Source organism: Battus philenor, unplaced genomic scaffold (genome assembly GCF_028537555.1).
Source record: "Battus philenor isolate CCGP_79_NKW_IND1 unplaced genomic scaffold, ilBatPhil1.0.hap1 SCAF_2, whole genome shotgun sequence".
Classification (NCBI taxonomy): Eukaryota; Metazoa; Arthropoda; class Insecta; order Lepidoptera; family Papilionidae; genus Battus; species Battus philenor.
Window position 1 is genome coordinate 8334887 of NW_027181682.1, and position 14907 is coordinate 8349793.

The 14907-nt window shown below is 29.9% G+C and overlaps 3 protein-coding genes across 4 annotated transcripts; 1 reads left to right on the forward strand and 2 right to left on the reverse strand.

The window, feature by feature from the left end:
• Nucleotides 1–939: 939 nt before the first annotated feature.
• LOC137922525 (endoplasmic reticulum-Golgi intermediate compartment protein 3) lies at nt 940–12245 on the forward strand. 2 transcript variants are annotated; one of them, XM_068765581.1, is made up of 8 exons: nt 940–1102; nt 1180–1332; nt 1847–1983; nt 2057–2130; nt 2436–2601; nt 7277–7466; nt 10824–11025; nt 11829–12245. In XM_068765581.1, exons 1-8 carry the CDS (start codon nt 1009–1011, stop codon nt 11962–11964), a joined length of 1152 nt encoding a protein of 383 aa, XP_068621682.1. In that variant the 5' UTR covers nt 940–1008; the 3' UTR covers nt 11965–12245. The 2 variants fall into 2 exon arrangements, with proteins under 2 accessions (XP_068621682.1, XP_068621681.1); XM_068765580.1 differs by having other exon boundaries at nt 1174–1332; nt 11829–12244.
• LOC137922527 (reactive oxygen species modulator 1) lies at nt 9222–9660 on the reverse strand. The gene is made up of 2 exons (XM_068765584.1): nt 9461–9660; nt 9222–9389 (listed from the first exon to the last, which is right to left on the reverse strand). The coding sequence occupies exons 1-2, from the start codon at nt 9589–9591 to the stop codon at nt 9281–9283; spliced, it is 240 nt and encodes a 79-aa protein (XP_068621685.1). The 5' UTR covers nt 9592–9660; the 3' UTR covers nt 9222–9280.
• Nucleotides 11171–13877, reverse strand: mTerf3 (mitochondrial transcription termination factor 3). Its single transcript, XM_068765582.1, has 3 exons — nt 13344–13877; nt 13047–13261; nt 11171–12250 (listed from the first exon to the last, which is right to left on the reverse strand). Exons 1-3 carry the CDS (start codon nt 13850–13852, stop codon nt 11973–11975), a joined length of 1002 nt encoding a protein of 333 aa, XP_068621683.1. The 5' UTR covers nt 13853–13877; the 3' UTR covers nt 11171–11972.
• Between the last annotated feature and the right edge of the window lie 1030 nt (nt 13878–14907).

The window sequence follows — 14907 nt, forward strand, 5'->3', positions numbered from 1 at the left end:
ACAATGTATTTGAACAACGACCTGAAATACGTGATAAATTTCTTGAAGATTAAATTTTTGACATTGACAACAAAATGCAAAATTTTCATAACAATCATAGCAAGCCCTAGATGCTAAACAGCATAATGAGTAATATGAAATGTGTAAATATTTCGAAAAATAAAAGCAACACAAAAAAGAGAAAACTTAATTTTTTATTAAAACAACGGTCTCGGTAGAAGAGATAGTACTGATTACGCTTGTCATATTTATCTAGAATTATGCTTACACTTTGCTTTGTAAAGCTGATAGAGTTTGTGTTTAGTCAGACAAAGAGTGAAAAACTCTTAATAGGAATGCTAAAGTCACGACGAGATTAGATTCGGACTAAAGGAAGTGATATTACAATTTAATATTAGTGCGATTGAATTAGTTTCAGACATATGATAAAAGGCTAAAGATTTCACAAATAGAAGTAATATACAATTAAACTTTAAAGAAGTTTAAGGCCATATACAAATAATATAAGAACGATTACACACAAAGAGGACAAGTATTAAACTTTTAACATCGCTAATACGTTCGTCTTAGTGTAAGTCCAATATTAAGATAACTAAAGAACGAAACTGAAGAATGATGTCTTGCCCCATTTACAAAACCAAAGTGTTAGATAATATGCCTGAAAGTTAAAATTAGTGAAAGCGTAAGACAAACATAAAAATATGTAATTTCATGTAGAGAAAAAGTGATTCAAAAACTAAACCTACAAAGTTAATTATAAGAAAAATTTTGAACTTTTTATAAAACAATTTATTGAGAATAAGAGTTTCTAGTAAATGTTTTTATAAATATATATAACAAATTGTGATTCTTAGAAAATTTTATACAAACGAACAAATTTTGCAATATATACTTACTCTATACAAATCAATGACGTGTTTTCATTTGGGTAAACTGTCATAAAGTCATTTCAAATAAAGTAATTTAAGTACTTCTAGTTTTATTTTAATACTGTTAGCCAAATAAATTATGTCAACGCAACTAATTAATAAATTTAAACAGTTCGATGCATATGCAAAGACTTTAGAAGACTTTAAAGTTAAAACGGCTACAGGAGCAACTAGTTAGTTAAAATTAAGTATAATATATATTTTTAATTTAATTGTTATATTTGATTTCTTTACTTCATTTCAGTAACAGTTGCTGGTGTATTTATTATGACTTGTTTGATTTTATCAGAATTATATACGTATATGTCCCCAAATATATCTGAAGAACTATTTGTAGATACATCAAGAGGGCATAAATTACGAATAAATTTTGATATTACCGTGCCAAGTATATCATGTAGCTGTAAGTAAAAAACAACCACACTTATTTCCTTAGTTAAACTATAGAAATTAGAAATTACTAGATAATTATTAATTATGTTACTCGATTTTTTACAAATATTAAAGATTTCTATGATGTTTTTGACTAAAATCTTGTTAAAAACTGTTGTAGTTATACAAAGTATTGTTTGATCCTGTATTGGGCTTGTGTAGAGGGTTAATATTTCTATGTTAATTGACGCCTGTATTCCAATAGGAAAAATAATATATCTATTTTTAGGAATACACAATTGTTACTGAAGATTTTATCATGTTTAAAAACTTGTGTAATGTCTTCCTTTATACTATTTTATCTATCTAGTTTTGGTACATTATTTTTTAGACAACTTGGAAGTTATCAAAAATTCATGAAGCTATTAACAAGTAACTAATGATGCACAGTTAATGTTGTTACAAATAAAATCTTTGAGAGAATTGATGAATTAAGTATACCAATTATTATTTTGTTCACAAATATTCTTACTTGTTTGCTTCAGATTTAGTATTAGATGCTATGGATTCTTCGGGTGAACAACATTTACAAATGGATCATAATATACACAAAAGACGTTTAGATTTAAATGGAAATCCTATAGAGGAACCAATAAAGGAAGAAATTGCTGTTTCATCAACAGTATGTAAATAAACAATTTTAATTTACAAATGCATGTCAGGCTGATAACAATATTTATTTAAATTTTTATTAGGTCAAACAAAACACATCAGAATTGGTTACTATTACATGTGGCAGTTGTTATGGAGCAGCATTTAATGAATCTCAGTAAGTCTATTTTTGATATCATTTATTTGAATTATGTGTTTCAATTTGCCCCTTAAATGATTGTGATATGTGAGTGGATTGTATTTAATTATTGTTTACATATGCAACCTTTCTAAAGTTATAAATTATTACACATATGTAATTTTATTATTATCAACTGTGATTTACAATAAAATAATATGTGTATGTATAGCAGGATGCTGAATAATACATAATATGTTATAATAACCTTACACTTACAATTAAAAGAAATTAAAACCGTTATTAAATTTAGAAAATAAATATTTGTTTCTTGGTTAATTCAGGTGTTGCAATACTTGTGAAGATGTTAAAGAAGCATACAGAGTAAGAAGGTGGGCTCTACCTGACTTAACAACTATCATTCAATGCAAAGATGATGAATCTTTAGAAAAAGCTAACTTAGCCTTGAAAGAAGGTTGTCAAATATATGGTTTTATGGAAGTAAATCGAGTAAGTTTCAGGAATTCATTTTTTCAGCAAAAGCTACTTATGAAATGAAATGAAATATTTGAAATATCTAATATCTTTATTTGCGTAAACATGGTTAAGAGGTTGTTACAATTTTATAAACATAAGTATCACACGTTTAGCAGGTATCAACATGCAAAAATAACTAGGTGTTATACCTATTTTAAAACAATTCTAATTATAACTATATATAAATCCTTAACAGTATAGTAGCATTTATCTTCTAACCATATCCTTAAATTATGTAAAAATAGTCTTTGTGGTAGTTTGCATATATGCAATGGTATTTTATTATATATAATAATGGACATCACATAGCAGTTTTTCTTATTTTGGATGTTTTTCTTATGATGGGCGTTCTATTAATAGAACATTATTTATTTGGTAATGCGTAAAATTTAAGTTTTAGATTTACAAAAATTATAAATTATATTCAACAAAAATAATTTATACTTTATACTTGGGATCGGCAACTAAGAGCCAGCCTCTTCTGTCTGCTGAACAAGTGTGAGTAGGGATGCACTACATCACAGGGTTTAATCAAAAACACATATACAAATAGTTTTTTAATTTAATTTGTGCTTATGGAAGAATCAGAATCTGGTCAAACAATAACAGTCCCAGTATCTGATAGACTGTGATGCGATATCATTACTCTTTTGTTTGAAAATATGCATTGTAACTCTTATGTAAGAAAAGGTTGCTGATGCCTAGTTTATTCAATGTAAATATATAAAATTTACAAGTGAAAGACATCTCCACACATTTTATATCCTATATCAATTTACAGAAAAACTAACAAAGAATTGGTACTATATTGGTACAAGATGATCGGTTGAAGGTTTAAAAATTTTCAAGCCAATATCTAGCTCATTAGTCGAGAAGAAGCTCAAAAACTTATTACACTTATTCTCAGTCATATTTTTTTCTATTGGAATGTGACGGGTCAATAAGTTCTAACAAGTCTGCAGGGACTCATAGTGAACAATAAATAGTTTTAATATGTAGTAATCCAAATTTTGAAAATGGTTTTTATTATATTACAATTGCCATATTTAATACATCTTAAATCATTGATTTTTGGACAAGGTGTACCATTGATTGAGAGCAAATGAGTTTTACAATCATCCCTTTTAAGCTTTGACATCTTTTGCAGTTCATGAGTACTTTGAGAATTCTACTATTAGTTATTAGAAATAGCTGCAGTTGGAGTGCAAGTGTGTACTTTAATTTTCAAGTGGCAAGCTGAGACTCAGAAGTATTAGAAAATTATATGAATTTTGTTTTGAATATATTAAATGACAGTAGATTATACTTAAGTAAGGCAACAACTATTGCTATACCAGTTTCAATATGGTATTCGTCTCATTTTCAATAAAACGTAAGGATGTTGTCACATACAAATGTTATAATTTTACAGTTTAATAAAAGTAAGTAGTTTATGCACATATTCAATTTTTTTTTCAAACTTTATTAGAGGTGGAAGACTTTCAAAGGCCTTTATTATTTTTCTAAAGCACATACATAAATCTTTGGTTCATTATTTATTATTTCCAATATCTGACAACAATGATAGTAAAGCAATAATTTGTTAGGTGCTGACAGTTTTTATCACCTACCTTAAAAAATAGAATGAATAGCATATATTAACATTATGTGTTATGTCAAGAAGCAGCTATACTTTTAATAACTTTGATGTGACACAATTCAAAAGTACACTCTGTACTAAGAATCATTAAAATCCTGTTTACCTTTGTTTCAGTGATCTCTTACACTCTCATAGATTTAACAGTGTTTTATGAGTAGAGATTGTGTTCTATCCTAATTGAAGCATAACAACTTTTGTGTGAAGTAATTGCAATCCGTAATGAATGGCACAATTTTTTATATGTCCTCTGGTATTTGTACTGGAAGAACAAATCTCCATTCTTATATATATATATATATATATATATATATATATATATATATATATATATATATATATATATGTGTGTGTGTGTGTGTGTGTGTGTATATAGATATATATATGTATTTATATATATATAAGGTATAAAATATGAATGTACAGCTTTGATCCGGCGAATGCACCTCCCATCCTCCTAGTGAATGCTGGGCATCATCTGTCTTGCCTTAATAACACTCGGATGCGCCCTTAACAAAAGGAAACAGTAAACTAAATTCGTAGGTTTATTCTTGGACTGCCTTCATTTTCTAGCTCCAAGTTAGTCGTGAAAACGTAGGCCGGGATTCCTAAAAGGGTCCACCAGTCCACTGGTGATCCCTGATGAATCAGGACTCTCTTACAATGCGAACCTCCCTCTGTGCGGCACGAACACCAGCGACAACAGAGGTAGCACGTTAGTGGAGTATTTATTCTCTATTAACCTCAGCATAAAGAACACAGACTCTAAGCCAACGTTTGTCACATGAAGATTCGAGACAATTATTGACCGCACTTTCACTCAACCGAGAGAATTGCAGGCCACATAAAGGACTGATAGGTCACGAATGAGGTGTCGTGATCAGACCACAGATGTCTCCAATTCAATGTTGACGCGACCTTTTAACATTCTCGTCCTCGGGGCAATAGGCCAAAAACAGATCGAATAAAGTACCAAAAGAAGCTTGGCGTGCAAATTAACAAAACTAAGTTGAACGCGTGTAAGGATAGCGACTGTGATAACTATAGATTTATTACGAATCAGGTACTGGAGTTCATTGTCTTGAAAGAAATTCTGCAGCAATATATACTCTTGACCAAGCAACCAGGGTGCGAAAGGTAGTGGCACAGAAACCAACTGATTTAGGATTACTTCGCTACCCAGATGACACATACAGTTCCTCGGCATCAGAAACTCAGCGTTTCGTGGAAGTAGGATACCTGGCACACAAGAAGCTAAAGAAATCTAAAATTAAACACAGTAACGGAAGGTGCCGAGGTCTCCCCTAAGGAGATTATTACGGCTGAATAAGTCAGCTGGGCTTTAAGCAGTTTTTACTCATTCAAGACATCAGGGCCAGATAGTATTTTTCCTGCACTGCAGCAGAGAGAAATGTGGTGCATGGAAATCATAGTGGATCTTGATAATAATTATGTGAGCATGCCTCACCCTCGGCTATATTCCACACGAGCAAAGTGAAGTAGCTGTCTTATTCAATCCGAAGCCAGGTAGGAGTGAATACACAGATCCCAGATTACATAGGCCTATAAGACTTACATCGTTCTTGTTTAAGACAACGGAGAGACTTTGTAGAGGCATGTGAGAGATTGCGCTTTGATACGAATACCGCTGCATCGCAACCAGCATGAATACAGCGCGGTTAAATCGACCGAATCGGCACTTCATGAGTATTTAACCAATTGAAATGGCCATCAAAGATAAAGATATGTGCTTAGGCACCTTCATCGACATTGTAGGGGTTATTGACAAAACTCATTATACAAGCATAGCGGCCCTGGAAAGGCACAAGGTGCATCCAGCGGTCATTGGCTGGAAAACGAAAATGCTGAATAAACGCAAAGTTCGCTTTATTGATGAGTCCAAAGCCCAAGATGGTGAGAGGGTGCCCGCAAAGTGTCCTTTCCCCGAGCCTATGGAACATGGTCGTTAATAATCTCATCACAAGATTAAATGAGAAACACTTTTTTACGGTTGGTTAAGCAATCTGGCGATACTCATTAGAGAGGAGTTTCGCTAGTACAGTGTGCAATCTTAACCACTCAGCGCTTAAAATCGTAGAACAATGGTGTAGAGAATATGGCTTATTAGTTAACCACACAAATACTGTGTGTTCCCAAAAAATCGGTCATCGCGGTTATTTACCCTACCAAAGGTGATCCTAACAACGCTTCAGTTTTCACAGCTAAATTGGAGCTCACACTTAATAAAAAGAACCGAAAATAAGAAGAGGCGTGTATAATTTTTTGACAATACAGAAAAATGATAGGAAAGAATTGGTGTCCGACGTCTCAGGATTTTCACAGACAGCACTATTATACAGGATTTGTTTTGAAACACTATGTACTTTAAATATGTTTTGGATGACATTGTATAATTCATTCGAAGTTTTATTAATTCAGGTAGATTTTTGATTGATATAGTAGAAAGATTGGTCTTCTATATGTTTCACTTATCATTGACGTAAATACATTATTTACACGTGTCCTGCACTTAATTTTCGTTGACTTGTTTCTATGCGAGGTAGATGCGACTAAAGCATTACTGAGCTATATCTTTGCGGTGCCTGAGTCAGATATAGTGTGCTGCAAGTTGCAGTTTGGAGATCTCGCGAATTTCATGACCAGAGTTTGTTGTTTAACTAGTAGTATCACATATTATTCTTAGTTTATTGTGTATGCTGTGAGCGCCAACACTTTTGCGTTTGAGTTGTCTGCCAAAGTAAAATTATTTAAATAACTAGAGTTAAAACTCATATACACAATCCAATAACAATTCACACAAAGCCACATCTTGATAAATTATTGTAAATAATAGCAAATTAAATTAATTATAAAGCTATGTAGATAACATTCCAAATTATTTTGTAATATCTGCTATATTTTTAATACAAAATATTTTTTTTGATTATGTAAATCTTGATAAAAATTAGACAATTATGTAAATAATTTCTTAAAGGTGACGTTTAATTCTAGGTTGGCGGAAGTTTCCATATAGCACCAGGAAAAAGTTTTACTATAAACCATGTCCACGTTCATGATGTACAACCATATTCATCATCAGTATTTAATACTACGCATGTTATTCAACATCTATCTTTTGGAACTAATATAAAAGGTGCTAACACATCGCCATTGGATGGAACTAAAGGATTAGCTAAAGAAGGTAAGTAAATAAGTTACAGTAATACATTATGACCAATGGTGCCTACAGTGTTAATATCAGGAATTACAAAATTAATTTTATTGTGTAGTCATAACAACATAGATATGTACAATGTACAATAACATTCGTGAAAAAGTCAATCTACATCTATTTAAAAATAAAATACAAGTATACCTTTTTTTAACAAAAATGTTACTCCAAAAAATCCAATAACAATATACAATATATATTAGATAATGATGGATTTAATATAAATATTTATTTTCACAAGTACAATCATGATAGATGATTGTACTTGTACTTGTCACTTATTTTACTCTTGACACTTACAAATGCAGTAGAAAAAGTGCTAATTAATTCTGTTGAGTGATTGATGTAGTGATTAGATTGTGAAGTTTATGATTGAAGGTTACTAATTTAACCCAGTTAAGTGCACATTCTTTATTAATTTTTTCAAATTTTTTGTATAATTGCAATGGCAGTGAAGGTAAATGTCAAATGACAAAATATCATTTTAGACCTTAATATCCGAAATTTGAAATCTTTGCCCTTCTGAAATTTTGAAATTCTTGCCCTTCCTACAAGAGTTTGTCTCAACAGTGGGTAGATTACAAATTAAAACAATGTTATTCATTGAATTGGTGTTATATAATATTATGTACACTTAAACTGGTTTTTGTACCACATATGAAAGCTTTAATCAATTTGAAACATCATGGAACACATTACTAATTTTGATCAGCCAATCATGAATATTTTTCATCACATTATATATGACTATCCCGTTAGGCCACCAATTTGCTTTTTGGCCAATGAGATATTTGTCTAAGCTATTGTGTCTTTGTTTTAACCAGTAGATGTTCAATTGAAAGGAGCAGACTTGTTTTTTTCTTAAGTCATACTTTTTCAGTGCAGTCTGTTTAAAAAAATTATTAATTGTGATATGGAAACTACTTTTAAAACCCACATGGGAAGTATTTTTTCAATTTTTATTATGCAGACTATCCATGGTACCAAAACAGATTTCTATGTGATAATTATTCAACATCAATAATGTAAATTTGTAATATGATACTCTGTATGATGTGCAGAGATTATTTTTACTCAATATCATTTATATAATAAATTTAAAAGTTATGTAACTAATGCAATATAAATATAACTATTTGATGTTTCAATTCAGAAAAAAAGAGCCTGTTCTTTGACCAAATGTTGCATTTACATTGATGACATAATTTTCTTTTGAAAATTTTTATATAATAAGACTTAAGTTGATTCAACTTCTCTTCAACATCTGACAGTAACATGGCAAAAATTAGGATTAGAAATTCACCGCTGCTCTTTGTCGTTATATAATTTACATTTTAACAATACATTTGAATACATTCACAATTTTTCAATATACTATATAAAATAATGTTATAATTAGCAGTGTTCTAATGAATCCAAATATTATTTATTTCGAAACACATTATTACAATACTAAGCTATGTGTTAACTGCAAGTATGTTTTCTTCTAAAATAAACATGCTTACAATTACTGTTTACAGAAATTATTAGTTTTTCAGTATTAGCTAAATGACCATTTAAAGATCAAAACTTTGAAATATCTTACAATATTTGCTGTATAAATTAATCAACAATTTAAATTGGAAATTGCATTTTAATTTATTAGATCTTTTGAAGGAGCGGCGTTTATTGGATGTAATAGTGTGAAATTATATATAAATAAAATTTCGTAAAACGAACGTTAAATTAAGCTAATAAACGTTTTATTACGATATATACATTTGTTTTTATTCTTAAACACCATATCAGCAGCGTATTCCAGTTCCAATTGCCATGAAAGTACCAAATGTTCCTCCACCTTGAAGCATGACTTTTCCGACGGAATGTACTAATTCACGTCCTCTCGCTCCGTATCTGTAAAAAAATATTTTATTTACTTTATATTTACGTACTTTAAATACTATGAGATTAAAACCGACAATAACCTTAAAGCTGTAAAACCTCCGAATAAACCGCCACTGGCCATACCGACACAGAATCCGATCATAAAACCCATTTTCATTTTATCAAAACAAGAAGGTCCTTGGCTTTGATAAACTCCTCCAGGCACAGGCATTGTTTTTATTTAAAGAACTTTTCTTTAGCCGAAGAAAAATCGTTCGCTATTTATTTTAATTTTGACAAGTTAATGTCACTTAACAATTTATGTACAGATTAAATAATAACAATCTTTTAAGAAACGATTATTATAAATATATCCAAATCTTTAAAAGTTTTTACAAAGTTAGTTAAATATTAAATATAGGTTGATTACAAAAGAAATATATTCAAAAATAAATAAATTTCAATTTTCTATGATGTTTACCTCGATACAAAAAAGCTCCTAGTCATTTCTTAATAGATTTAAATTCGTGAATAATTATTTAATTTTTTATTTAAAAAAAACTATTACACTACGTTTAGTATGTCCATACAAAAAATCTATAAAACTATTACAACTTTAACTTTGGCCGAATTATTTAATATGGTATACACCTATCCCCCGATTTACACGTGTTTTAAACGTTTTCGCTTTTACACAGTCTTCCAAAAAAGTTTTTTTTTTTGTTTTTATCACTCTACTAAATGCTACTGTGATTGAACATGTGTGCTGTGTACATATTTCACGGGAAATCCCAAGCTTATGCTGACTTTCTGCACGCGCAGTGTCAGTATTTCTTCGAATAAAATTAAACTTTTATCTACGGAAAATTGTATATGAGTAAAAGTTTCACAGTTTCAGAAAGATTTAATTTTCCATACTCGTAAATTACAAGTGAGTGCATAATTTAGATTATTATAAATAAAAAAAATAAGTTTTTCCGTAATATATTAAATATTTTAATTTGTCAATGCATTTTATTTTTATTTCTGTGTACACCTAAAAATATTGAAAAAAATCACAACTGTTAAATAGCAAAATTATACATTTTCTGCAAGCTTTTCGATTTACACGGTTTTGACTTGAAAATTTTTAATTTTTGATTTACACGTTTTTCTTAGGAACGTATCTACCGCGTAAATCGAGGGATAGGTGTATAATATATTTATTTCTAAGATATTGTCTTACAATTACAAAAAAATTAATCAAATATGTTTTTGCACATCAGGTTTTTCTGATGTTTGCTCCCAATTGAGGAACCAATAAAAACACTTATTGTTTGTCTTCAACAGTATATATCTATTAATATTCTCATAGTAATTTCATCTAAACGAGAGAAATTGTATAATTATTCTATGATTTGATATATATATATCAAATCCATTACTTGCTATTGACTTTAAATATATATATGTATATTTTTACAGGAGCTGTTATGTTCCAGTACTACATAAAAATTGTTCCTACTATGTACATCAAACTAGACCAAACTGTACTTTACACAAACCAGTTTTCTGTAACTAGACACCAAAAGTCGGTTTCCAATATCAATTCAGAATCGGGGATGCCTGGTGCTTTTTTCAGCTATGAGTTATCTCCTCTTATGGTAAAATATACGGAAAAGGACAGGTAACATAAATATTTCTTAAAAAAAAAAACAAATATTGACAGACTATGTTACTGCATGGCATATATTTAAGATTTAATTATAAATTGAAATGATCCAAAGCACAAATAACAAGATTTTGAATATTTAAAAAAAAATCTCCATACATGCTACTTTAATTTGTCTTTACTGGAATCTTCAGTTTTTGTTTTAAATAAATCAAATGTTAATACATTCCCTATAGTAAGAAAAAATATAAAGCATCAATTTCCTTGCAATTTATTATCAATATAACTTAGTTTGTTACTTATTTATACACTATATGCAAATAATCATATACATAAATATATTTCACATATAGTGGATAATTGCTAAAGAGATGTCAATTTGCTGTATCAGTGTGGTTATTTACATTTATGGCACTTTTACTTCTACTAATATTTGCTAAAATATCTCAAGTCCAATAAGCCATTATTGTAATCATATATCAGTTTCAAGCAAAAGTATTAGGCAAAAACGAAAATTTTTGTAATTTTCATGTACCGGGTCAAGGACTAATAGATAACTACTTCCGCTATGTAGCAGTAGTCGTGCAATAAATTGTCTGGACCGCCAGCACGCGCATGCGGCAAACAATGCAAATTACACAACATCATAAACAAACAGAAAATATTGATGGTGGTATTCTATATATCTCTTTTGTATGTATATTAGATAACAAGGACAAACATTGGTAGTCGAGAGTGTAACTGGCATTTGTAAAAATATATAAATAAAATGATTTCTTTATTATCCTTCAAAATTAAAAACACTTTTTTTTCCACAGATCTTTTGGCCATTTTGCTACTAATGTATGTGCCATAGTTGGAGGAGTCTTCACAGTAGCTGGAATAATGGATGCATTGTTGTATCATTCTCTTAATGCTTTTCAAAACAAAATTATTTTAGGTAAAGCCGGTTAAGTTGGATTTTACATTGTTTTCAAAAATGTGTTAAAATCATCAATATGACATTTTGCATACTTTTGACAAAAATTTACATCAGTTTCTTCTATAAAAGCACTTAATGGAACAAAGTTGTCTTTTCTTGGATCATACTGTGATCTGCCTAGTTTATCTAAAAATTCATGTCTTTGTTTTATTATAAAATTCCGACATAATAAAATATTGGGATATTGCAATATTTGTTTGTGTGCTATTTGCATTACATTATGTACATAATTAAACCTCTCCAGTAATGCTCGCTGAGCTGCAACAAAAAGTAACACATGTAGTAGTAAAAATCAAACATTTCATCTCATAACTAATTTTTTAGGTGCTATTACTGGGAAATTTTATTTGATTTTTTTAAAAACTATTTTAGTACATACATTGCAATTTTTTAACAGTGTAAAGAGCATAATTTAAGTGTAATCAAAAAATGAACAGAAATTAAAGTTCTATAAAGTCATTTGAGTATGTTGTTACATTAAAAGTATTATACAGAAAAAATTTTGGTATTTGCATAAAAATTTTACTTAGTAATATGAAATACATAGTGCTGGGTAGTCATAGGCTTTTGAGAGAGTACTAAGGACTAGTGATCATAGGTCACAAGTTCAATTTCTGGGAATTAATCTTATGTAATTCATACTTAGTACATTAATTTTATGGGATTGCCACTTATCACAAGTTTCTAGTGGAGCAGCATCCACTGTGTATCATAATATACTGTGATCCCCAAACTCCCTGCCAAGCATTGTTATTATGTTATATCCCCTGGTAGATATCTTTAGGGAAGACCTTTGCCTTATAGTAAGGTCTATAGGCTGATTAAACAACATTGCGCTGATGCAAATGTTTAAGGCAGTGTGAGAGAGAGAGAGTGTGAGGGCAAATTAAAGTGGACTTGATACAAGTTTAGGCCTTTTGCTTTAATATATAAACATATATGTTATAAAGAGGTCATAGGTAGTTTATAAAAACTAAAGTAATGCATGGAAAATAAAATTGGTTATCAGGTTGAAAAATACAGATTGAAGTAAAGAAAGTATAAAAATAATTACTCATCATCCATAGTCTTGGCTTGCTTAATATTAAATGTTTAACTTCATAATCATCAAAACCCATTTCTTCTTTAATAACAAATGAATTTGTTTTAATATGATGAAGGCTATAAGTAATTAACTGAGGTTGTTTAACTGCTAAAAATTTAACTTCACTACCACAAAAATTGAATGTGTTTTGAAAAAACCCCAACCTTTTATCAATTCTTATTGTGCTGTAAAAATAAAATAACCATATTAATAAACATAACAATTATAAGAATAAAAATTTCTATGAAAGATACAAACAATAATTACCTAAACATTAACCAGAATGGATTTTTAGTAATTATTCTACATATTTCTTCATATTTAAATTGCTTTGATTCTAAATAATTCAATCTTACTTCAAGGTCATTTAAATCTTCACAAAGAATTAAAGGATTTTTTGTGATAAAATTCCCAATGTTCTCCATATCCACAAATTTTTTTAGAAATAACAAACTATTTTTGATATCTTTTTCAAAATCCAATTCCAGTATTTTTTGTGCTATAAAGGGTTTCTGTTCTATTTTGCTTAGATTAACATTAAGATGTAATAAATTTTTTAAAGTTTCGGACTTATTTACATACGCTGCTAAATTATAAGATTCCGGCAAGTACGAAGTTACTGTTGATAAATCTTCGGACGTTACTTGTAAAGCACTGTTTCCATTTTCTTTTATATTAACCGATAAATTGAGATTACAAAATGAGGAGTGAAAGTATCTCATAGAATTGGATTTAACTTTAACTTGAAATATTAAAAAACGTTGCAACCAATTCATTTTTGATTATTGGCTCTATATTAGTTCTTTTATAATTTTACTTGTCAAACTATAACATACATGTCAATCTATAAAATAAGCTAAAGGCTTAGACCATACTGCCAAATCATACTTCGGTTTCATACATATGTCACAAGCTTACAAAAATTAACAAATGAACCCGATAACTGTTCCATATGTTTTTAAAGGAAAGGGAAAAATAGCCCCGTTCTTACTGACCATAACAATGGTCAACAGTAAACTATTATTCTTTTTATTAAGTCGTTTTAACAATTGCCTCGAAACTATATATATTTGTCGGCATTTCCGAGTTACATTAAATTGCTTAATTTGTAAACATCTGATGGTAGAAATATAAATAAGTAATATCTATTGGGAAAGTGCAATGTAGTTTATATTGCACTTTCTTCAAAAACACTACCGAGACTACTTCTCTGACATTAAAAGTGGTGATTCGTATTTCCATCGAGAACTAAGACGTTTGCTTCAGACAGTAACATACATCAGTAATAATTTGATCCTGACTAGGCGATTAGTTTATTTTAATCCCAGCGGCTATTAGCAGGATTATGTAATTCACTTATTTATAATATTTGTTAATTATTATTCCATCACCAAAATTTTCTAGAGCGTTCTTAAATATTTCTACTGCATAAATATTAAAAAGGTACGGTTACAAGATTTGGTCTAGTTATATAAGGTGTCTGGTGATAGATTTATGCTTTTACACAGTTATTTCAAGAAGTAACGGTACAGTGGGAGAGTAATGCCGTTGGAAATTGAACGTGCGGATTTTTAGGTACGATGTTGCTGCATGGCGCCTTTGCCGTCGAGACATTTTTTTAGTCATGATTTCTACGTAACTGCTCGTGAACAATTTTGCTCATACTTCGGTGTTCCGTTTTTAAAGGCTGGATCGAGTGTAAATTTAATTCGTTCCTGTATGCAAAGATTCTTTGTAATTGCTTCGGTTATGAAAACCCCTCGAACTGGTCCCGGTCGATCTTAAGAACTCCCAAAAACATTGTTCTTGTAGAACGCAGTTTACGTGAAAA

What these genes read in the sequence shown, in the direction of transcription:
- LOC137922525 (XM_068765580.1), top strand. Translation starts at nt 1,009, where the DNA reads ATGTCAACGCAACTAATTAATAAATTTAAACAGTTCGATGCATATGCA. An exon ending in AAATTGCTGTTTCATCAACA is followed by an intron (nt 1,984 to 2,056) that starts GTATGTAAATAA and finishes AATTTTTATTAG; the next exon opens with GTCAAACAAAACACATCAGA. An exon ending in TAAAGGATTAGCTAAAGAAG is followed by an intron (nt 7,467 to 10,823) that starts GTAAGTAAATAA and finishes ATATTTTTACAG; the next exon opens with GAGCTGTTATGTTCCAGTAC.
- LOC137922527 (XM_068765584.1), bottom strand. Translation starts at nt 9,591, where the DNA reads ATGCCTGTGCCTGGAGGAGTTTATCAAAGCCAAGGACCTTCTTGTTTT. An exon ending in GGAGGTTTTACAGCTTTAAG is followed by an intron (nt 9,390 to 9,460) that starts GTTATTGTCGGT and finishes ATTTTTTTACAG; the next exon opens with ATACGGAGCGAGAGGACGTG.
- mTerf3 (XM_068765582.1), bottom strand. Translation starts at nt 13,852, where the DNA reads ATGAATTGGTTGCAACGTTTTTTAATATTTCAAGTTAAAGTTAAATCC. An exon ending in CCATTCTGGTTAATGTTTAG is followed by an intron (nt 13,262 to 13,343) that starts GTAATTATTGTT and finishes TTATTTTTACAG; the next exon opens with CACAATAAGAATTGATAAAA. An exon ending in GCCAAGACTATGGATGATGA is followed by an intron (nt 12,251 to 13,046) that starts GTAATTATTTTT and finishes TTTTTGTTGCAG; the next exon opens with CTCAGCGAGCATTACTGGAG.